We start from the raw sequence: 23,582 nt of genomic DNA, 5'->3' as shown, positions 1-23,582 counted from the left end.
GTGGGGTCAGTCAGGACAAGTTTGGTCCAACTTTTTCATAAACCAGCTGGCCAGGCCTAATGTTCGACTAAAGTTAGGGCATGTATTTGTAATTTGTTTCAGGTACTGGCGATAGCTCTCCGACTCTTTGTGAAGGATACCGTGGGATATTTAACATCTATCAACTCATGTCAGCAGATGAACACCAGTTACCTGAGGGACAGCACACACAACAATGCCTCAACCAGCCTGTGAAACATCAGGCCAACAGTTTATCCCTGGGCCAAGATTCAATCCCAGGCTAGACAGCATAGAGGAAAATGTGTGTACCTGCAGGCCAACCTGCTAACCCTCTGTTTCTGCTCACTGATGGGAGCAACATAACATGCCCTGGATAAAGGTAGAGGTGAAGCTCAGATGTGGGAGGGTTCAGGTGGAGGCGAGTTCTTTGCAAAATCAACCAATCTATGCCAACTGGACTGAATTGAAACAGAGGTTACACACAACCCCAAAACATACTGGGTTCAACATATTATCCAGTGTATGCCCATCTTTAAGCTAGCGCTCGATCGTGCGTGGTGTTGTCGATGCAAATTTCTCATGCATCCATGTGCTTGAACATGCATCTATTTTAATAATACATATTTACATTTTAAATGACCTTGTATCTCTTTTCTGTATTGGAAGATAACCAATCTGCTTCATAAAACAACCCTTGTTCCCCAAAACAAATTGGCCATCCAAATAATCTTTCATCTTTATTCAGTGTAAGAGAATCATCTATCATTTTATTTTTTGTTTATTAAGGGATTCTCATGTATAAATAATTATATACTGGTGTCTGAAAGTCTGGCTTGGAAACAAGAGTCGAGCTTAAATGGAATGAGTGTGAAAACAATGACCAGAACGCTTATCAACCTTCAGGTCATAAATATTCCTTCGCCCTTCAAAATTAAGCTGACCTCTAAGATTGCTGCTGCAACAAAGCTGTGAGTAATCTCTCCCTTCAATCCTCAAATGTCAGCCGTGGCACCAGTATGTCTGGAGGATGAATAGACAAAGTCTCACTGAATACTTAATCAGAATTCAAAGTCTCCATGTAGTACTGCAGAATCGGAGGAAGACTGTGTTGCTTATTGAAATTCCGCTTTAATACCCCAGATTCGCATATGTATTTTTTTGTTTTAATAAATGACTCAAGTGGACAGGAGGAATTGAGAATTTCTTTGACAGGATGATGCCAAGTATTGTGCAAAAAGACATTTGTGGCACTTCAAAACATGTCTTCTGTGAATCTAAAGCTTTTTGTTCACAAAACAAAACCAGAGTTGAAAGACCACATTACCCCAAACCAGCTTGCTGTCTTGAGAAACAAGGACATGGGTGGGGTCTACGGGCAGAAAATATGATGGGTCGTAATGACGTAAAATGCCGTCATATTTTGTAAAAGCACCGCAAAAGGGACGAGTTTTGAAAGTATCAAAAAGGTGATCTGTGTTTTACTGTGTTCGAGTATGCATATAATTTCTGTATATTGAACTTAAAAAAGATCTTAGAGGTTCTGGAAAACGTTTTCTTCAGCAGTAGTCTTTTACACCATCATATTTACCCTAAAAAGGTAATCTGGAATTTTGTGGACCAAAGCCAAAGGCATGTCTTAAAAAAAAAAAAACTTTTTTCACAGTAAGTTTCCTGTTTGAAATGATTTTCAGTTTTGTTTGACTGCCAGGCCTGAGCCTCTATCCCTGGGCTGGCTGCAAAACGTTTGGATGGAGATGTGCAAGATGTAACTCCATTCTGGATTTCCAATGATATCAGCTTTTGGGCCACTTGGCAATTTGTGATAATCTCTGACAATGAACAAACTTATGATGGAGACGCACCTCTGATCCATGGGTGTAACACTCACGTCATTCAACATGCACAACAGTCTTTACACGCTTGTGCTGGTGGTCCCACAATTTGGCTTGGAGACTACATTGAAATGGTAATTGAAAATTAACTTGAATCTGATGTTGGCATCAAGCCCTACCCAAATCCCCTTGTACCCGCTCACTGTCACCTCCGCAATTTTGGCCTGAGCCTTGCCTTGTTCACTATGTTGCTGATCAGATAAGAATTTCCAACACTGCTGACCTCCCCATTAAACTCGTTAAGTTCTTTCCCAACCTGGTCATTCAGCAGGCAACTTCAAGCCCCCCGGACATGGTTGCAGTTTATTTTGCTGCCGGCATCCTTAGATACTACCGCCAATTGACCTTTGCTCTTCAGGAGACTGTTACTTCCAGAACGGGATATGCTGTGTTGGGCGGTGGGGGGGGCAGATGGGGGGGGGGGTAGAAGATCATATTAACGTCATTAGGAATACATTTTCAAACACGACAAACTGTTACTTATTAAATGACAAGCAAATACCACCCATTGTCACTGCATTGATGAGAATACGAAGAGAGGGTGAGAGAGAGGAGGGAGTGGAGTGGTGAGAGTGTGGGGGCAGACAGAGAAGGTGGGGATGGGGGGTAGAGGGTGGGGGGGAGAGGCAAGGGGGAGAGGAGAGAGAAGCGGGCAGGAGGAAAGAAAAAGAAAGGGAGAGAGCAAATACAGCAAAAGCTTACCTTGCTGTGATACTTAACCCCCCGGGGATCTTTGACTGGTCGAGGGATAAACATGACCACCACCGCCGCACCTCAACACAGAGTGCCATTTCCTGTGTGTTTTGTATTTTACGGCGATGGTCCTGCTTCACACAGGGGCGACAAAGGTTTCGTGGGCTTGAAATGTATCTTCCTGAACCAGATAGTGTGGACAGTTGACTGAAGTATCACACAACTACTGGGGAATTGCAGGAAGAGGATGGCAGGATGTCGTCATTGTTGTCGTCTTCTTGCTTCTCGTCTTCTTTTTTCCTCTTGAGGAGCTTCAGCTGCTCTTGATGCAGCCATTCCTGTTGAGTTTGCTGAGGACGGCAGAGTGAGGAAGGGGAGGAGGGCAGAGTGAGGAAGGGGAGAAGGACAGAGTGAGGAAGGGGATGAAGACAGAGTGAGGAAGGGGAGGAGGGCAGAGTGAGGAAGGGGAGAAGGACAGAGTGAGAAAAGGGATAAAAGGATGCAAGGAAATCAAACACAGGTGGAGGCCATTTAGCCCATCATGCTTTCGCAAACACAATAATAATTTATCTACACAAGAAGTTTTTTTTTTCTCTTCTTCTTCTTCTTCTTCTTCTTCTTCTTCTTCTTCTTCTTCTTCTTCTTCTTCTTCTTCTTCTTCTTCTTCTTCTTCTTCTTCTTCTTCTTCTTCTTCTTCTTCTTCTTCTTCTTCTTCTTCTTCTTCTTCTTCTTCCCCTCAGGGGAGGGGGCATGGACTTGGTTACAAAAAACATACAACATCAACCACACAACACTTCTTGACAAGACCCCCCACTAACAGCACTCAGAACACGTGCACACAATCACCCATCAATGCTCAAACTTGTCATAATTTGTCCACAACTTTTTAAAATTTCATGCTTTACATCGTTTTTGGCCCCATCTCTCAAAGGTTAAGAACCCCTTAGAATTTTTAAATAAACTGCCTTATCTGGATTAGGATCTTCACCAAAATCATATCAATTAGTCTTTGTCACAGTCCCAACCTGTCCACCAAGTTTCAGCCAAATCCGTCAACAACTTTTTGAGATATCCTGCTCAAAGACAGACAAACAGACATGGGTGAAAACACAACCTCCGTCCATCATTGGAGCAGAGATAATCATGGAAACATCTCTAGATTATAATTTACCACATATCAGGAACATCCCAACAAAGTTGATTATAAGTAAACACATCACTTTTGTGTCTGTAACGTAGATGTTATTTTTATGAATTATCAAATTAGTCAGTGTTGCCGTCATGGGTGTCCGCAGGGAGGGGCAAAGGGGGGACATTTCCCTCTCCCCCAGAAAATCTAAAATTTGTAAAAATTACATGGAAAATACAAAATGAATAAAATAACATCAACATTTCTCAACAGTTCATTCAGTTAGAGCAGGTTACTACTCTTGGAACAGGAATTGGAGCCGTCGGGGATCTCTTCCGAAATTGTCAATGACCCTGTTCATTTGCTCGGTCTTCTGGCTGTTCATTTTGTCGCGGTGGACACTTAGCATGCAGAGGCCGGACAGACGTTTATCACTCATCGTTGATCTTAACCAGGTCTTCACCCTGCGCAGTGTTCTGAAGGACCTTTCCACTTTACATGGTGTTGTAGGCAGAGTCAGTGCGATGAGGATAGCCTTGCTCACAGCAGGGAACAGAGTGGTCTCTTCACCAGCTCGATCATACCCAGAGAGTTGTCATCCAGTGGCTTATGCTTCTGCAGGTCATACCACGCTAGAGCTTCTTCTCCAAGGTTGTCAATTCCATACATTTCCTTGACAGATGAAACGATGTGCTTGAATTCATCTCTTTCTGTTTGCTGCATTTCTCTCGGATGTAGTGCGAAAATGTGAAAATATGGCGTGTTACTTTCACCAAAGCGACTTTCCAGAGACTGGATCAAGGAATCCATGTACGGGACATAGATGGTGCGGCGAAAGTACTCCTCAACGGAGCCTCCTACATTCGGCCGGTGGACCTGGCGTACGCATCGCCGAGGCATCGTCAAGTCTATGCCAAGTTCTTCTGCCAAGGTTTTCACCTCAGGGATGACATCTTCTGAGAACACACGGTCTGCACCATCCCGGTGAGCTCGGAAAGCCTTCATCAACAGGTCGATGTGATCTCGGACTCCCATCATGTCCATGTCGACTGCCTGCAGCTGTTGGGTCACTGGCTCCAACATCGCTGAGTACTTCGCAATGATCTTCAGACAGGTGAGGAACACTGTGGTTCCTGCAGCACACCTCAGCTGATACGCCGTCTGACACGTACTCTGTGACTCATGCTGATTTGCCTCCAGTTGCTCCAGTTGTGCATAGATATCACAAAAGTTTTCTGAAAAGATGCGGATGCTTTTGTACTTTGCGCTCCATCTGGTTTCACACAACAAAGGTATATTTGGAACCAGTCTCCTTCGCTTGGGACTGTCACGGAAGAATTTAATGATAGATTTCACAGTTCCAGTCGTATTCCTAACATCTGCGACAGAATTCAGATCATGATCCACAAAATTCAGTCGATGTGAAGAGCAGTGCACGAAGACAGCTTTGGGATAGGTGTTCCTGATAGGGGCCTGTACACCATTGTCTTTTCCTGCCATGGTTGAGCATCCATCATAGCCTTGGCCGTGGAGCTTGTCGAGGTTAAGACCAAATTTTTTTGCTTGGTCGATGATAGTATCTGCAATTGTTGCAGCGTCCACCCTCTCCAGTGGAATGAATCCAAGGAATTCCTCACGTATGATGGCCGAGTCAATCCGTTGTTCCTGCAGCGCAACAAATCGTACTCCAATGGACAGTTGCTCGGTGCCTGATAGATATGTCAGCAGTTTCATCTGCAATGATAGAGAATCCATTTGATTCATTTGCAGGTTTCACAATATTGTCTCTTACTACTTCTTCAGAGAGAACTATCAGCTCATTCTGTACACAAACTGATGTGTATCTCGCATTTTTGCTTGCGCCCTCCATGTGATCCTTCAGGACCGTGTCCCCTGCTTCTATCCTGAATCGCAGTAGGTCACAGAGGTTCCCCGATGTACTCTCCTTCCCCCTCAATGCAATGTCATGGCTGCAGCAGAACAGAATGCTAGATAGTGTGGGGAACAGTTTCTCTCGGTTTTGAGTGACTGCTTTGTTGACTGCTCGGTCCATCTGGCTCACGATGGTCAACTCTGGCCTTGCACAGTGGTGAGGAAATTGTTGGCATCTTGCAGTGCACCTTTGTGCCAGGAGGAAAGCATGTGCTTCCTCGCACACTCATTGAAGTCTTTGTATTTAACAAAAGTAGTCACGATGAACGCACCCATTAGACCTCGGTGCACTGGTTGAGGGAACAGCACACAGTATTTGCACAGAGCACCTTTCAAGTGACTTGAGTAGGCCAGCCATGGATAATATTGGTTTATCCACGTGTGGCGGAAACAGCGGGAGCCCTGTGAATCGTTCTGATAGCTGTAATCAGTTGGTGGGACGTATGTGTTCATCAGGAGGTCATATCTTCGATTATTGGTCAAATGTTCTGTGGTTTTGACGTATGATCCAAATTGGTGTTTGGGGTGGCATCTGATTGGTTGCTGTGAGTAACTGCTCGTAATGTCCCCCTCAGCGCTGCTCTGCTGGTTCAACATGCGTCTCCGATGTACCCGGGGTGTCTTGATTGTTCTCAGAGTCATCAGACTTACGTTTTTTAAAGAACCTCCTGATATCCATTTCACATTCCTGAAAAATAAGAAAAATGAGGTTAACATAACAATACAAATTTAATACACTGGTCTTCCCCAAACTCTATAACAATCAGATCAAGAGCATTTAGTTTGATTATTTTGTATAAAATCCAACATAGAAAATTAGCATGAGTTTTGTTACTGAATTAAATAAATAGGCGCAACACAGAAGGAATGAACGAAAAAACACTATGTTCCACGCCAAATATCATGACATTCGATCAATCGTGTGTCTTCTACCTGAAGAATTGTGAACATTTTGTTCTGTTATTTACAGTAATCTTAGCAAAAAGATGTCTTCACACTTCACACGGCGATCTCAGGATAACATTGCCCCCCCCTGCATTTTTTCTGCAGACGCCCATGGTTGCTGTTAACATTGGTCAACAACAGGTCATGGTCCATGACATGGTAAGTGAGACATTCACTTATGACCCATTTTCATTTTATTTCTTCTTTGTTCTTTTAAAATTTCTTCTTTCCTGTTCCGTTTGATCACAAAGAAAAAGTTTCTTTGTCCAGATGTTATTTTAAAGGGAGCTGGCAGGATGGCCAAGAAATACACACATTCGTCTCTTACCTGTTTAGCCAGGTTTGAATCCCCACACAACTACAAACTGTCATCCCGGTGTTTTAGAGGTCGGGCGATTCGTCAATGATTGTGCCGTCCCCTTGAATGGACGTCAAGCCGGGTGTCTTGTCTACTATCATTAGTTGGTGGATGTTCAGGATCCCATGGTGTCCTTAGCCAAGAGAAGAGAGTTATCATCTGCATTCTGGTCAAATTCCTGTCCTGACCAACTGCTGGGAAGGCAATGGCAAACCACCCAGTGTCACCCATGCCAAGCAGCCAAGGACCTGTCTTTAGGCAGAGCACACAATCGATCAATCAATCTTCTCGAGCTCTTTTCTTTTTTCATTCACAATTGTTATCTTTTCTAATAATTTACTTTTGATGGCATCTACATCTCACATGGATGGTGTGCCTCCATTTCTGCCTTTCACTTTCCTTATTCCACTTCTTTCATATTTCTGCATAATGTCACTCCCTTTATGTTTCTTCTACTCACTCGCTCTGCCCATCTCGTATCAGGCAATCAGTGTGAACCTTTACTCATACATTAAACTTCATTTTGCTGAGTTTCTGTGACATGTTTGAAGGCTAAATCAATCCTGTCTGATTGTCTGCTAAATGTGACTCGTTGGAAAAACAAAGAAAAACATAAAGAAATATAATGTTACTTTTGGGCACAGAGACAACTTGATGAGAAAACGGACACATTCCCCTTCACGTCCAAAGGGCACAGGTTCGGATCGCTGCGCTTAATGGATACAAAATGGCTTCTAAGTGCAAGTTGTCACTACTATTCGTTGTAGGAGATGACATTTGGCCTCATGGCGGGAGATGCCAACATGAAATATTTGCCCATTTCCACTCACTTCTTCTTTTGATGGCCACAATTATTCCCATGTTATTGTGGGGTCAGTCAGGACAAGTTTGGTCCAACTTTTTCACAAACCAGCTGGCCAGGCCTAATGTTCGACTAAAGTTAGGGCATGTATTTGTAATTTGTTTCAGGTACTGGCAATAGCTCTCCGACTCTTTGTGAAGGATACCGTGGGATATTTAACATCTATCAACTCATGTCAGCAGATGAACACCAGTTACCTGAGGGACAGCACACACAACAATGCCTCAACCAGCCTGTGAAACATCAGGCCAACAGTTTATCCCTGGGCCAAGATTCAATCCCAGGCTAGACAGCATAGAGGAAAATGTGTGTACCTGCAGGCCAACCTGCTAACCCTCTGTTTCTGCTCACTGATGGGAGCAACATAACATGCCCTGGATAAAGGTAGAGGTGAAGCTCAGATGTGGGAGGGTTCAGGTGGAGGCAAGTTCTTTGCAAAATCAACCAATCTATGCCAACTGGACTGAATTGAAACAGAGGTTATACACAACCCCAAAACATACTGGGTTCAACATATTATCCAGTGTATGCCCATCTTTAAGCTAGCGCTCGATCGTGCGTGGTGTTGTCGATGCAAATTTCTCATGCATCCATGTGCTTGAACATGCATCTATTTTAATAATACATATTTACATTTTAAATGACCTTGTATCTCTTTTCTGTATTGGAAGATAACCAATCTGCTTCATAAAACAACCCTTGTTCCCCAAAACAGATTGGCCATCCAAATAATCTTTCATCTTTATTCAGTGTAAGAGAATCATCTATCATTTTATTTTTTGTTTATTAAGGGATTCTCATGTATAAATAATTATATACTGGTGTCTGAAAGTCTGGCTTGGAAACAAGAGTCGAGCTTAAATTGAATGAGTGTGAAAACAATGACCAGAACGCTTATCAACCTTTAGGTCATAAATATTCCTTCGCCCTTCAAAATTAAGCTGACCTCTAAGATTGCTGCTGCAACAAAGCTGTGAGTAATCTCTCCCTTCAATCTTCAAATGTCAGTCGTGGCACCAGTATGTCTGGAGGATGAACAGACATAGTCTCACTGAATACTTAATCAGAATTCAAAGTCTCCATGTAGTACTGCAGAATCGGAGGAAGACTGTGTTGCTTATTGAAATTCCGCTTTAATACCCCAGATTCGCATATGTATTTTTTTGTTTTAATAAATGACTCAAGTGGACAAGAGGAATTGAGAATTTCTTTGACAGGATGATGCCAAGTATTGTGCAAAAAGACATTTGTGGCACTTCAAAACACGTCTTCTGTGAATCTAAAGCTTTTTGTTCACAAAACAAAACCAGAGTTGAAAGACCACATTACCCCAAGCCAGCTTGCTGTCTTGAGAAACAAGGACATGGGTGGGGTCTACGGGCAGAAAATATGATGGGTCGTAATGACGTAAAATGCCGTCATATTTTGTAAAAGCACCGCAAAAGGGACGAGTTTTGAAAGTATCAAAAAGGTGATCTGTGTTTTACTGTGTTCGAGTATGCATATAATTTCTGTATATTGAACTTAAAAAAGATCTTAGAGGTTCTGGAAAACGTTTTCTTCAGCAGTAGTCTTTTACACCATCATATTTACCCTAAAAAGGTAATCTGGAATTTTGTGGACCAAAGCCAAAGGCATGTCTTAAAAAAAAACAAACTTTTTTCACAGTAAGTTTCCTGTTTGAAATGATTTTCAGTTTTGTTTGACTGCCAGGCCTGAGCCTCTATCCCTGGGCTGGCTGCAAAACGTTTGGATGGAGATGTGCAAGATGTAACTCCATTCTGGATTTCCAATGATATCAGCTTTTGGGCCACTTGGCAATTTGTGATAATCTCTGACAATGAACAAACTTATGATGGAGACGCACCTCTGATCCATGGGTGTAACACTCACGTCATTCAACATGCACAAGGGTCTTTACACGCTTGTGCTGGTGGTCCCACAATTTGGCTTGGAGACTACATTGAAATGGTAATTGAAAATTAACTTGAATCTGATGTTGGCATCAAGCCCTACCCAAATCCCCTTGTACCCGCTCACTGTCACCTCCGCAATTTTGGCCTGAGCCTTGCCTTGTTCACTATGTTGCTGATCAAATAAGAATTTCCAACACTGCTGACCTCCCCATTAAACTCGTTAAGTTCTTTCCCAACCTGGTCATTCAGCAGGCAACTTCAAGCCCCCTGGACATGGTTGCAGTTTCTTTTGCTGCCGGCATCCTTAGATACTACCGCCAATTGACCTTTGCTCTTCAGGAGACTGTCACTTCCAGAACGGGATATGCTGTGTTGGGCGGTGGGGGGGGCAGATGGGGGGGTATAAGATCATATTAACGTCATTAGGAATACATTTTCAAACACGACAAACTGTTACTTATTAAATGACAAGCAAATACCACCCATTGTCACTGCATTGATGAGAATACGAAGAGAGGGTGAGAGAGGAGGGAGTGGAGGGGTGAGAGAGTGGGGGCAGACAGAGAAGGTGGGGATGGGGGGTAGAGGGTGGGGGGGAGAGGCAAGGGGGAGAGGAGAGAGAAGCGGGCAGGAGGAAAGAAAAAGAAAGGGAGAGAGCAAATACAGCAAAAGCTTACCTTGCTGTGATACTTAACCCCCCGGGGATCTTTGACTGGTCGAGGGATAAACATGACCACCACCGCCGCACCTCAACACAGAGTGCCATTTCCTGTGTGTTTTGTATTTTACGGCGATGGTCCTGCTTCACACAGGGGCGACAAAGGTTTCGTGGGCTTGAAATGTATCTTCCTGAACCAGATAGTGTGGACAGTTGACTGAAGTATCACACAACTACTGGGGAATTGCAGGAAGAGGATGGCAGGATGTCGTCATTGTTGTCGTCTTCTTGCTTCTCGTCTTCTTTTTTCCTCTTGAGGAGCTTCAGCTGCTCTTGATGCAGCCATTCCTGTTGAGTTTGCTGAGGACGGCAGAGTGAGGAAGGGGAGGAGGGCAGAGTGAGGAAGGGGAGAAGGACAGAGTGAGGAAGGGGATGAAGACAGAGTGAGGAAGGGGAGGAAGACAGAGTGAGGAAGGGGAGGAAGACAGAGTGAGAAAAGGGATAAAAGGATGCAAGGAAATCAAACACAGGTGGAGGCCATTTAGCCCATCATGCTTGCGCAAACACAATACTAATTTATCCACACAAGAAGTTTTTTTTTTCTCTTCTTCTTCTTCTTCTTCTTCTTCTTCTTCTTCTTCTTCTTCTTCTTCTTCTTCTTCTTCTTCTTCTTCTTCTTCTTCTTCTTCTTCTTCTTCTTCTTCTTCTTCCCCTCAGGGGAGGGGGCATGGGCTTGGTTACAAAAAACATACAACATCAACCACACAACACTTCTTGACAAGACCCCCCACTAACAGCACTCAGAACACGTGCACACAATCACCCATCAATGCTCAAACTTGTCATAATTTGTCCACCACTTTTTAAAATTTCATGCTTTACATCGTTTTTGGCCCCATCTCTCAAAGGTTAAGAACCCCTTAGAATTTTTAAATAAACTGCCTTATCTGGATTAGGATCTTCACCAAAATCATATCAATTAGTCTTTGTCACAGTCCCAACCTGTCCACCAAGTTTCAGCCAAATCCGTCAACAACTTTTGAGATATCCTGCTCAAAGACAGACAAACAGACATGGGTGAAAACACAACCTCCGTCCATCATTGGGAGCAGAGATAATCATGGAAACATCTCTAGATTATAATTTACCACATATCAGGAACATCCCAACAAAGTTGATTATAAGTAAACACATCACTTTTGTGTCTGTAACGTAGATGTTATTTTTATGAATTATCAAATTAGTCAGTGTTGCCGTCATGGGTGTCCGCAGGGAGGGGCAAAGGGGGGGGCATTTCCCCCTCCCCCAGAAAATCTAAAATTTGTAAAAATTACATGGAAAATACAAAATGAATAAAATAACATCAACATTTCTCAACAGTTCATTCAGTTAGAGCAGGTTACTACTCTTGGAACAGGAATTGGAGCCGTCGGGGATCTCTTCCGAAATTGTCAATGACCCTGTTCATTAGCTCGGTCTTCTGGCTGTTCACTTTGTCGCAGTGGACACTTAGCATGCAGAGGCCGGACAGACGTTTATCACTCATCGTTGATCTTAACCAGGTCTTCACCCTGCGCAGTGTTCTGAAGGACCTTTCCACTTTACATGGTGTTGTAGGCAGAGTCAGTGCGATGAGGATAGTCTTGCTCACAGCAGGGAACAGAGTGGTCTGCTTCACCAGCTCGATCATACCCAGAGAGTTGTCATCCAGTGGCTTATGCTTCTGCACGTCATACCACGCTAGAGCTTCTTCTACAAGGTTGTCAATGCCATTCATTTCCTTGACAGATGAAACGATGTGCTTGAATTCATCTTTTTCTGTTTGCTGCATATCTCTCGGATGTAGTGCGAAAATGTGAAAATATGGCGTGTTACTTTCACCAAAGCGACTTTCCAGAGACTGGATCAAGGAATCCATGTACGGGACATAGATGGTGCGGCGATAGTACTCCTCAACGGAGCCTCCTACATTCGGCCGGTGGACCTGGCGTACGCATCGCCGAGGCATCGTCAAGTCTATGCCAAGTTCTTCTGCCAAGGTTTTCACCTCAGGGATGACATCTTCTGAGAACACACGGTCTGCACCATCCCGGTGAGCTCGGAAAGCCTTCATCAACAGGTCGATGTGATCTCGGACTCCCATCATGTCCATGTCGACTGCCTGCAGCTGTTGGGTCACTGGCTCCAACATCGCTGAGTACTTCGCAATGATCTTCAGACAGGTGAGGAACACTGTGCTTCCTGCAGCACACCTCAGCTGATACGCCGTCTGACACGTACTCTGTGACTCCTGCTGGTTTGCCTCCAGTTGCTCCAGTTGTGCATAGATATCACAAAAGTTTTCTGAAAAGATGCGGATGCTTTTGTACTTTGCGCTCCATCTGGTTTCACACAACAAAGGTATATTTGGAACCAGTCTCCTGCGCTTGGGACTGTCACGGAAGAATTTAATGATAGATTTCACAGTTCCAGTCGTATTCCTCACATCTGCGACAGAATTCAGATCATGATCCACCAAATTCAGTCGATGTGAAGAGCAGTGCACGAAAACAGCTTTGGGATAGGTGTTCCTGATACGGGCCTGTACACCATTGTCTTTTCCTGCCATGGTTGAGCATCCATCGTAGCCTTGGCCGTGGAGCTTGTCGAGGTTAAGACCAAATTTTTTTGCTTGGTCGATGATAGTATCTGCAATTGTTGCAGCGTCCACCCTCTCCAGTGGAATGATTCCAAGGAATTCCTCACGTATGGTGGCTGAGTCATTCCGTTGTTCCTGCAGCGCAACAAATCGTACTCCAATGGACAGTTGCTCGGTGCCTGATAGATATGTCAGCAGTTTCATCTGCAATGATAGAGAATCCATTTGATTCATTTGCAGGTTTTACAATATTGTCTCTTACTACTTCTTCAGAGAGAACTATCAGCTCGTTCTGTACACAAACTGATGTGTATCTCGCATTTTTGCTTGCGCCCTCCATGTGATCCTTCAGGACCGTGTCCCCTGCTTCTATCCTGAATCGCAGTAGGTCACAGAGGTTCCCCGATGTACTCTCCTTCCCCCTCAATGCAATGTCATGGCTGCAGCAGAACAGAATGCTAGATAGTGTGGGGAACAGTTTCTCTCGGTTTTGAGTGACTGCTTTGTTGACTGCTCGGTCCATCTGGCTCACGATGGTCAACTCTGGCCTTGCACAGTGGTGAGGAAATTGTTGGCATCTTGCAGTGCACCTTTGTGCCAGGAGGAAAGCATGTGCTTCCTCGCACACTCATTGAAGTCTTTGTATTTAACAAAAGTAGTCACGATGAACGCACCCATTAGACCTCGGTGCACTGGTTGAGGGAACAGCACACAGTATTTGCACAGAGCACCTTTCAAGTGACTTGAGTAGGCCAGCCATGGAGAATATTGGTTTATCCACGTGTGGCGGAAACAGCGGGAGCTCTGTGAATCGTTCTGATAGCTGTAATCAGTTGGTGGGACGTATGTGCTCATCAGGAGGTCATATCTTCGATTATTGGTCAAATGTTCTGTGGTTTTGACGTATGATCCAAATTGGTGTTTGGGGTGGCATCTGATTGGTTGCTGTGAGTAACTGCTCGTGATGTCCCCCTCTGCGCTGCTCTGCTGGTTCAACATGCGTCTCCGATGTACCCGGGGTGTCTTGATTGTTGTCAGAGTCATCAGACTTACGTTTTTTAAAGAACCTCCTGATATCCATTTCACATTCCTGAAAAATAAGAAAAATGAGGTTAACATAACAATACAAATTTAATACACTGGTCTTCCCCAAACTCTATAACAATCAGATCAAGAGCATTTAGTTTGATTATTTTGTATAAAATCCAACGTAGAAAATTAGCATGAGTTTTGTTACTGAAATAAAATAAATAGGCGCAACACAGAAGGAATAAACGAAAAAACACTATGTTCCACGCCAAATATCATGACATTCGATCAATCGTGTGTCTTCTACCTGAAGAATTGTGAACATTTTGTTCTGTTATTTACAGTAATCTTAGCAAAAAGATGTCTTCACACTTCACACGGCGATCTCAGGATAACATTGCCCCCCCCCTGCATTTTTTCTGCAGACGCCCATGGTTGCCGTTAACATTGGTCAACAACAGGTCATGGTCCATGACATGGTAAGTGAGACATTCACTTATGACCCATTTTCATTTTATTTCTTCTTTGTTCTTTTAAAATTTCTTCTTTCCTGTTCCGTTTGATCACAAAGAAAAAGTTTCTTTGTCCAGATGTTATTTTAAAGGGAGCTGGCAGGATGGCCAAGAAATACACATATTCGTCTCTTACCTGTTTAGCCAGGTTTTAATCCCCACCCAACTACAAACTGTCATCCCGGTGTTTTAGAGGTCGGGCGATTCGTCAATGATTGTGCCGTCCCCTTGAATGGACGTCAAGCCGGGTGTCTTGTCTACTATCATTAGTTGGTGGATGTTCAGGATCCCATGTTGTCCTTCGCCAAGAGAAGAGAGTTATCATCTGCATTCTGGTCAAATTCCTGTCCTGACCAACTGCTGGGAAGGCAATGGCAAACCACCCAGTGTCACCCATTCCAAGCAGCCAAGGACCTGTCTTTAGGCAGAGCACACAATCGATCAATCAATCTTCTCGAGCTCTTTTCTTTTTTCATTCACAATTGTTATCTTTTCTAATAATTTACTTTTGATGGCATGTACATCTCACATGGATGGTGTGCCTCCATTTCTGCCTTTCACTTTCCTTCTTCCACTTCTTTCATATTTCTGCATAATGTCACTCCCTTTATGTTTCTTCTACTCACTCGCTCTGTCCATCTCGTATCAGGCAATCAGTGTGAACCTTTACTCACACATTATACTTCATTTTGCTGAGTTTCTGTGACATGTTTGAAGGTTAAATCAATCCTGTCTGATTGTCTGCTAAATGTGACTCGTTGGAAAAACAAAGAAAAACATAAAGAAATATAATGTTACTTTTGGGCACAGAGACAACTTGATGAGAAAACGGACACATTCCCCTTCACGTCCAAAGGGCACAGGTTCGGATCGCTGCGCTTAATGGATACAAAATGGCTTCTAAGTGCAAGTTGTCGCTACTATTCGTTGTAGGAGATGACATTTGGCCTCATGGCGGGAGATGCCAACATGAAATATTTGCCCATTTCCACTCACTTCTTCTTTTGATGGCCACAATTATTCCCATGTTATTGTGGGGTCAGTCAGGAGAAGTTTGGTCCAACTTTTTCACAAACCAGCTGGCCAGGCCTAATGTTCGACTAAAGTTAGGGCATGTATTTGTAATTTGTTTCAGGTACTGGCAATAGCTCTCCGACTCTTTGTGAAGGATACCGTGGGATATTTAACATCTATCAACTCATGTCAGCAGATGAACACCAGTTACCTGAGGGACAGCACACACAACAATGCCTCAACCAGCCTGTGAAACATCAGGCCAACAGTTTATCCCTGGGCCAAGATTCAATCCCAGGCTAGACAGCATAGAGGAAAATGTGTGTACCTGCAGGCCAACCTGCTAACCCTCTGTTTCTGCTCACTGATGGGAGCAACATAACATGCCCTGGATAAAGGTAGAGGTGAAGCTCAGATGTGGGAGGGTTCAGGTGGAGGCGAGTTCTTTGCAAAATCAACCAATCTATGCCAACTGGACTGAATTGAAACAGAGGTTACACACAACCCCAAAACATACTGGGTTCAACATATTATCCAGTGTATGCCCATCTTTAAGCTAGCGCTCGATCGTGCGTGGTGTTGTCGATGCAAATTTCTCATGCATCCATGTGCTTGAACATGCATCTATTTTAATAACACATATTTACATTTTAAATGACCTTGTATCTCTTTTCTGTATTGAAAGATAACCAATCTGCTTCATAAAACAACCCTTGTTCCCCAAAACAAATTGGCCATCCAAATAATCTTTCATCTTTATTCAGTGTAAGAGAATCATCTATCATTTTATTTTTTGTTTATTAAGGGATTCTCATGTATAAATAATTATATACTGGTGTCTGAAAGTCTGGCTTGGAAACAAGAGTCGAGCTTAAATGGAATGAGTGTGAAAACAATGACCAGAACGCTTATCAACCTTCAGGTCATAAATATTCCTTCGCCCTTCAAAATTAAGCTGACCTCCAAGATGGCTGCTGCAAAGCTGTGAGTAATCTCTCCCTTCAATCCTCAAATGTCAGTCGTGGCACCAGTATGTCTGGAGGATGAACAGACATAGTCTCACTGAATACTTAATCAGAATTCAAAGTCTCCATGTAGTACTGCAGAATCGGAGGAAGACTGTGTTGCTTATTGAAATTCCGCTTTAATTCTCCGTATTCGCATATGTATTTTTTTGTTTTAATAAATGACTCAAGTGGACATGAGGAATTGAGAATTTCTTTGACAGGATGATGCCAAGTATTGTGCAAAAAGACATTTGTGGCACTTCAAAACACGTCTTCTGTGAATCTAAAGCTTTTTGTTCACAAAACAAAACCAGAGTTGAAAGACCACATTACCCCAAGCCAGCTTGCTGTCTTGAGAAACAAGGACATGGGTGGGGTCTACGGGCAGAAAATATGATGGGTCGTAATGACGTAAAATGCCGTCATATTTTGTAAAAGCACCGCAAAAGGGACGAGTTTTGAAAGTATCAAAAAGGTGATCTGTGTTTTACTGTGTTCGAGTATGCATATAATTTCTGTATATTGAACTTAAAAAAGATCTTAGAGGTTCTGGAAAACGTTTTCTTCAGCAGTAGTCTTTTACACCATCATATTTACCCTAAAAAGGTAATCTGGAATTTTGTGGACCAAAGCCAAAGGCATGTCTTAAAAAAAAAAAAAACTTTTTTCACAGTAAGTTTCCTGTTTGAAATGATTTTCAGTTTTGTTTGACTGCCAGGCCTGAGCCTCTATCCCTGGGCTGGCTGCAAAACGTTTGGATGGAGATGTGCAAGATGTAACTCCATTCTGGATTTCCAATGATATCAGCTTTTGGGCCACTTGGCAATTTGTGCTAATCTCTGACAATGAACAAACTTATGATGGAGACGCACCTCTGATCCATGGGTGTAACACTCACGTCATTTAACATGCACAACAGTCTTTACACGCTTGTGCTGGTGGTCCCACAATTTGGCTTGGAGACTACATTGAAATGGTAATTGAAAATTAACTTGAATCTGATGTTGGCATCAAGCCCTACCCAAATCCCCTTGTACCCGCTCACTGTCACCTCCGCAATTTTGGCCTGAGCCTTGCCTTGTTCACTATGTTGCTGATCAGATAAGAATTTCCAACACTGCTGACCTCCCCATTAAACTCGTTAAGTTCTTTCCCAACCTGGTCATTCAGCAGGCAACTTCAAGCCCCCGGGACATGGTTGCAGTTTCTTTTGCTGCCGGCATCCTTAGATACTACCGCCAATTGACCTTTGCTCTTCAGGAGACTGTCACTTCCAGAACGGGATATGCTGTGTTGGCGGTGGGGGGGGGGCAGATGGGGGGGAGGTAGAAGATCATATTAACGTCATTAGGAATACATTTTCAAACACGACAAACTGTTACTTATTAAATGACAAGCAAATACCACCCATTGTCACTGCATTGATGAGAATACGAAGAGAGGGTGATAGAGAGGAGGGAGTGGAGGGGTGAGAGAGTGGGGGCAGACAGAGAAGGTGGGGATGGGGGGTAGAGGGTGGGGGGGGAGAGGCAAGGGGGAGAGGAGAGAGAAGCGGGCAGGAGGAAAGAAAAAGAAAGGGAGAGAGCAAATACAGCAAAAGCTTACCTTGCTGTGATACTTAACCCCCCGGGGATCTTTGACTGGTCGAGGGATAAACATGACCACCACTGCTGCACCTCAACACAGAGTGCCATTTCCTGTGTGTTTTGTATTTTACGGCGATGGTCCTGCTTCACACAGGGGCGACAAAGGTTTCGTGGGCTTGAAATGTATCTTCCTGAACCAGATAGTGTGGACAGTTGACTTAAGTATCACACAACTACTGGGGAATTGCAGGAAGAGGATGGCAGGATGTCGTCATTGTTGTCGTCTTCTTGCTTCTCGTCTTCTTTCTTCCTCTTGAGGAGCTTCAGCTGCTCTTGATGCAGCCATTCCTGTTGAGTTTGCTGAGGACGGCAGAGTGAAGAAGGGGAGGAGGGCAGAGTGAGGAAGGGGAGAAGGGCAGAGTGGGGAAGAGGAGGAGGACAGAGTGAGGAAGGGGAGGAAGACAGAGTGAGAAAAGGGATAAAAGGATGCAAGGAAATCAAACACAGGTGGAGGCCATTTAGCCCATCATGCTTGCCAAAACACAATACTAATTTATCTACACAAGAAGTTTTTGTAGTTTTTTCTTTTTTTTTCTTTTTCTTCTTCCCCTCAGGGGAGGGGGCATGGACTTGGTTACAAATAACGTACAACATCAACCACACAACACTTCTTGACAAGACCCCCCACTAACAACACTCAGAACACGTGCACACAATCACCCATCAATGCTCAAACTACCTGAAAGTCCTGTCAACATCCCTATACCCCTCCATCTCCATAACTTACAGGTGCCGATCTCATTATAATTAAACTTGTCTCCTTTTTCTGCTGCCACGACCTTCCCAGGGAGGCCATTCCATGCATTAACTACTCTCGGAGTAAAAGACCCCTGCTTTTCTGCCGTCTTGACTCTCCTCTTCTTTACTCTCAGGCTCTGGTCCCTGGTCCCATCACTGTCCATTCTGTTGAATAATTAATCTGCACTTATTTTATCTGCACCTTTCATTATCTTTAACATCTCCATTACATCTCCTTGCAACCACCTCCTTTCTTGTGAATAGAGCCCTGTCTCCTTCAGCCACTCGTCATAGCTGAGTCCAGCAAGACCTGGGATCAATCTAGTAGCCCTGCACTGAACTCTCTTTGTGGCATCTATGTCCTTCCTGAGTTGTGGTGACCAAAACTGCACACAATATTCGAGATGTGGCCTCACTAAATTCCTGTACAAAGTTAACACCACCTCTTTTGATATGTAAATGATCCCCCTCCGAACAGCCCAAAACCATATTTACTTTACCTCCAGCTGCCTGGAATTGTGCTCCCTCTATTTTCATGATTCTTACCAATCCCCAACACCTTACACTTAAATTCCATCTGCCAATTTTTTGCCCAATCTTTGCAAGTATCAATACTTTCCTGAATCGGATCAACACCTCCTCTGCTATCCACCTGACCTCCAAGCCTACACCCGTTGCACCTCCACCAATGCCTGCCACCGTTGCGCTGTCACCACCTCCTGCCCCTGTTGCGCCTTCACCACCTCATACCCCCGTTGCGCCGTCACCACCTCCTGCCCCCGTTGCACAGTCACCACTGCCAACCCTCGCTGCACCGTCACCACTTCCAATATCCTCAGCAACCTCAGTCCACAACCCTCACCAACTATTAGACAAATTTCTCACATTCTGCTACTTGCTGCAAATTATAGATGCATTATTTCAACATAGTAATAACCATCCTGAAGTTGGCAATTTCCTCACACTTCCGACAACCATAAGAACCCAGTGATTCCCCTATTGTTGACGTGGCCCACATTGAGCAACTATTACATTTTACGTACTCCTCTTCCTTTCTCCTTCGGTCTCTAATTATAACCTTTTTTTATCCCCATACTCTCAAGGCGCCAACTGACAACACTAAACTTAACACGAGGCCTCCCCTGCTTCTTTCAATAAACCAACTCAACTACCCACTAAAACTGTTTTGAACATGAAAAAAAATCAATGCAGTTCCACAGCCCCTGACACAAATCTCGATCACAAAATACACAAAGCGTTTTCGAAGGACTGGAAGGAGAGCTTGCCACCCAGCCGTCCATGTGCGCTGATCCCCCAAACGGAAGTCCGGAAGTGACATCAAGGAGGGGGGGGGGAGAGTGAGAAAGGGGAGGGAGAGAGAAATGCCTCACCACACATGACTGTACAGAGAGAGAGAGATAGAGAGAGAGAGAGAGAGAGATAGCAAAGAGAATATGTTATGCTTTTTGACTGACCTTGCACACACACACACACACGCACAAGTGCTGGGACGATATCAGAATCTGCATTCGGCGTATGAGTGCCAATTACCAACTCCAGTATTGTCCTGTATGCAACCCCAAAACCTTGAGTAGCTTTCACCCTTGTTTAGGGCGTTGCATTTCAATAAACAAATTATGAAAACAACGTTGCATTCTGGATGTTTCAGGAAGATGTGCATAAACATTAATCTTCAATAAACATCTGGTAATAGTTGTGCGACGGGAAGAAAAAAAAATTCTTTGTAATTTGCCAAACATGTTGATATGGCAAACGGATTGGAAATCGGGTGTTTGCAAATATATTTTTGCTTTGAAACATACAAAGAGAAACAACATAACCTTTCTAAAGCACACCCAATTTGATTTACTTACTGGATGAATGATTGTTCAGAACTCGGGGATCCTCTGTTTGTATAAAACTTTCTTTTCACACAAGGTAATTAATAATATGAGAGGCTACTCGTGTGCCAAATTTGGTGCTTTCCTCACAAAATGCACAATCGTTCTGCTATATTTCGCTAAGTTTCCCCACGAGAAGGAAATGGGTGGTGGTCGTATGGCAGCTGAGCTGCCGGGGTAGCTCTCATTTCTTGAAGCGCCACTGTGTCGCTGATGCAGTGCCTCTCTGCCAGGACACACTTTAACTGGTACTCATTTCGGACCTCGGAAGGATGACAGCCTGAGTCAACCTCCTGGTGTATTTTAATTCAGCGGCCGACGGGGCTTGAACTCAGGACCCTGGAATCCCAATGGGATCCCAATTCGCCGTCCGAACCACTGAGCCAACACCAGGCTCCAGGAAATGGGTAAAAGAGACGTTTCAAGTTTCGAGGCCAGAAGGGTTCACATTATTGGTGCGTGGTATATACAGAGCCTCGCAGCTCTGAAGGCGACATTACCGTTCAAAAAATAAATAAAAAAGTAAGGTATTGTTTGTGGATTACGTATTTTATCTTTGGCACTGTTGATGGCTGCTTTAAAAAGGATTAGAGTTGTCGACGAATAACGGAACCTGTCATCATTTACATTTATTGTCCTCGTGTGATGTGCGAACGTTTCGAGCGAAAAAAAAAACCCCAAAACAAACCTGTTGACACCGACACGTTGTCGATGTGTTGGTAAAAAGCCCCCAAAAAACACAAATCCACGACGTTTCGCTGATAATAATAGGAATCGGCGACAACACGTCACGTGACGTCACCGCTATGAGTTCCGCGTTGCCGCCGAGAGTCACGTGCGTCGTTATTGGTGCGAACGTGCCGCCGAAGTTTGTGCGTTGCATCCATACAATCGTTGATTGTCATCATTAAGTATCAGGAGAATAATAATAATAATTCGAGCTCTTTCGAACCGCCCCAGTTGCCTGTGAATAACGACCACGTGACGCGGCTGTGGGCATAGGCAAGAGCAAACCGACGACGAAATCGGCCACGAGGTCTCGTATGGATCACGTCGTTTGCCAAGAAGGAGGACGTGGGAAGGTGAGCTGCGACGTCTGATGTTTATGTTTCTCTGTCGTCTCATTTACCTTGTCCTCGGGTCGATTGGACTAAGCGGTTTTCTTTGTTGAAATGAATCAAAAAAAAAAAAATCCTGCGCACCGGGACACGTGTACATGTTGAGGACACGTGTACATGTTGTGGACACGTGTACATGTTGTGGACACGTGTACATGTTGTGGACGCGTGTACATGTTGTGGACGCGTGTACATGTTGTGGACGCGTGTACATGTTGTGGACGCGTGTACATGTTGTGGACGCGTGTACATGTTGTGGACGCGTGTACATGTTGTGGACGCGTGTACATGTTGTGGACGCGTGTACATGTTGTGGACGCGTGTACATGTTGTGGACGCGTGTACATGTTGTGGACGCGTGTACATGTTGTGGACGCGTGTACATGTTGTGGACGCGTGTACATGTTGTGGACGCGTGTACATGTTGTGGACGCGTGTACATGTTGTGGACGCGTGTACATGTTGTGGACGCGTGTACATGTTGTGGACGCGTGTACATGTTGTGGACGCGTGTACATGTTGTGGACGCGTGTACATGTTGTGGACGCGTGTACATGTTGAGGACGCGTGTACATGTTGTGGACGCGTGTACATGTTGTGGACGCGTGTACATGTTGAGGACGCGTGTACATGTTGAGGACGCGTGTACATGTTGAGGACGCGTGTACATGTTGAGGACGCGTGTACATGTTGAGGACGCGTGTACATGTTGAGGACGCGTGTACATGTTGAGGACGCGTGTACATGTTGAGGACGCGTGTACATGTTGAGGACGCGTGTACATGTTGAGGACGCGTGTACATGTTGAGGACGCGTGTACATGTTGAGGACGCGTGTACATGTTGAGGACGCGTGTACATGTTGAGTTGAGGACGCGTGTACATGTTGAGGACGCGTGTACATGTTGAGGACGCGTGTACATGTTGAGGACGCGTGTACATGTTGAGGACGCGTGTACATGTTGAGGACGCGTGTACATGTTGAGGACGCGTGTACATGTTGAGGACGCGTGTACATGTTGAGGACGCGTGTACATGTTGAGGACGCGTGTACATGTTGAGGACGCGTGTACATGTTGAGGACGCGTGTACATGTTGAGGACGCGTGTACATGTTGAGGACGCGTGTACATGTTGAGGACGCGTGTACATGTTGAGGACGCGTGTACATGTTGAGGACGCGTGTACATGTTGAGGACGCGTGTACATGTTGAGGACGCGTGTACATGTTGAGGACGCGTGTAGATGTTGTGGACGCGTGTAGATGTTGTGGACGCGTGTAGATGTTGTGGACGCGTGTACATGTTGTGGACGCGTGTACATGTTGTGGACGCGTGTACATGTTGTGGACACGAAATCGATTGTTATAAACGGGTCGGCGTCAATATCACGTGGTGCTCCTTGCAGGTTTTGCTCGTACGTGTCTTCTTGAATACGTTGTTCGAGGGTGCCGGGTCACCCACCACTCGTGAGCGGGCAGACGGTTGAAGGGGACCAGGTGTTTAAAAACGTGTCTGTTCATGGCTTTTTGCTTGAAGCCGGTCACAAAAACAACGTGGAGGGATATCCATGTCCGTAAAGTCACCAGAGCGAATA

The 23,582-nt window shown here is 44.5% G+C and overlaps 2 protein-coding genes across 15 annotated transcripts in view; one reads left to right on the top strand and one right to left on the bottom strand.

Moving 5' to 3' along the window:
- Positions 1 to 23,582, top strand: part of LOC147018401 (solute carrier family 23 member 1-like) — a 203,798-nt gene that overhangs the window by 67,617 nt on the left and 112,599 nt on the right. For 4 of the 12 annotated variants that reach the window (XM_085898009.1, XM_085898007.1, XM_085898005.1 and 1 more), the window contains 2 exons: positions 6,697 to 6,750; positions 14,478 to 14,531. The exons of 1 other annotated variant lie outside the window; for it this stretch is intronic. In XM_085898009.1, the coding sequence (XP_085754135.1) occupies positions 6,697 to 6,750; positions 14,478 to 14,531 (108 nt within the window). Of the gene's footprint in view, positions 1 to 6,696; positions 6,751 to 14,477; positions 14,532 to 21,661; positions 21,953 to 23,582 lie in introns of those variants that run through there. 7 more of the 12 variants (XM_085898010.1, XM_085898008.1, XM_085898012.1 and 4 more) reach the window with 4 other exon arrangements.
- LOC147018403 (52 kDa repressor of the inhibitor of the protein kinase-like) lies at positions 731 to 21,695 on the bottom strand. 3 transcript variants are annotated; one of them, XM_085898021.1, is made up of 7 exons: positions 21,559 to 21,695; positions 18,191 to 18,531; positions 17,744 to 17,873; positions 16,539 to 16,614; positions 10,405 to 14,113; positions 9,965 to 10,094; positions 3,742 to 6,334 (listed from the first exon to the last, which is right to left on the bottom strand). In XM_085898021.1, exon 5 carries the CDS (start codon positions 13,255 to 13,257, stop codon positions 11,788 to 11,790), a length of 1,470 nt encoding a protein of 489 aa, XP_085754147.1. In that variant the 5' UTR covers positions 13,258 to 14,113; positions 16,539 to 16,614; positions 17,744 to 17,873; positions 18,191 to 18,531; positions 21,559 to 21,695; the 3' UTR covers positions 3,742 to 6,334; positions 9,965 to 10,094; positions 10,405 to 11,787. The 3 variants fall into 3 exon arrangements, with proteins under 3 accessions (XP_085754149.1, XP_085754147.1, XP_085754148.1); XM_085898022.1 differs by lacking the exon at positions 16,539 to 16,614; XM_085898023.1 differs by lacking the exons at positions 17,744 to 17,873; positions 18,191 to 18,531; positions 21,559 to 21,695 and adding an exon at positions 731 to 2,278 and having other exon boundaries at positions 2,595 to 6,334; positions 16,539 to 17,736.

This window comes from Eptatretus burgeri, chromosome 10 (assembly GCF_056783735.1).
Source record: "Eptatretus burgeri isolate ZD-2024b chromosome 10, Ebu_testis_v1, whole genome shotgun sequence".
In the NCBI taxonomy this organism is placed as follows: domain Eukaryota; kingdom Metazoa; phylum Chordata; class Myxini; order Myxiniformes; family Myxinidae; genus Eptatretus; species Eptatretus burgeri.
Note: the sequence above shows the minus strand (reverse complement) of the source record. Positions and strands in the feature narration are given on the sequence as shown.

Coding starts and splice junctions, on each gene's coding strand:
- LOC147018403 (XM_085898021.1), bottom strand. CDS start 13,257: ATGAATCAAATGGATTCTCTATCATTGCAGATGAAACTGCTGACATAT.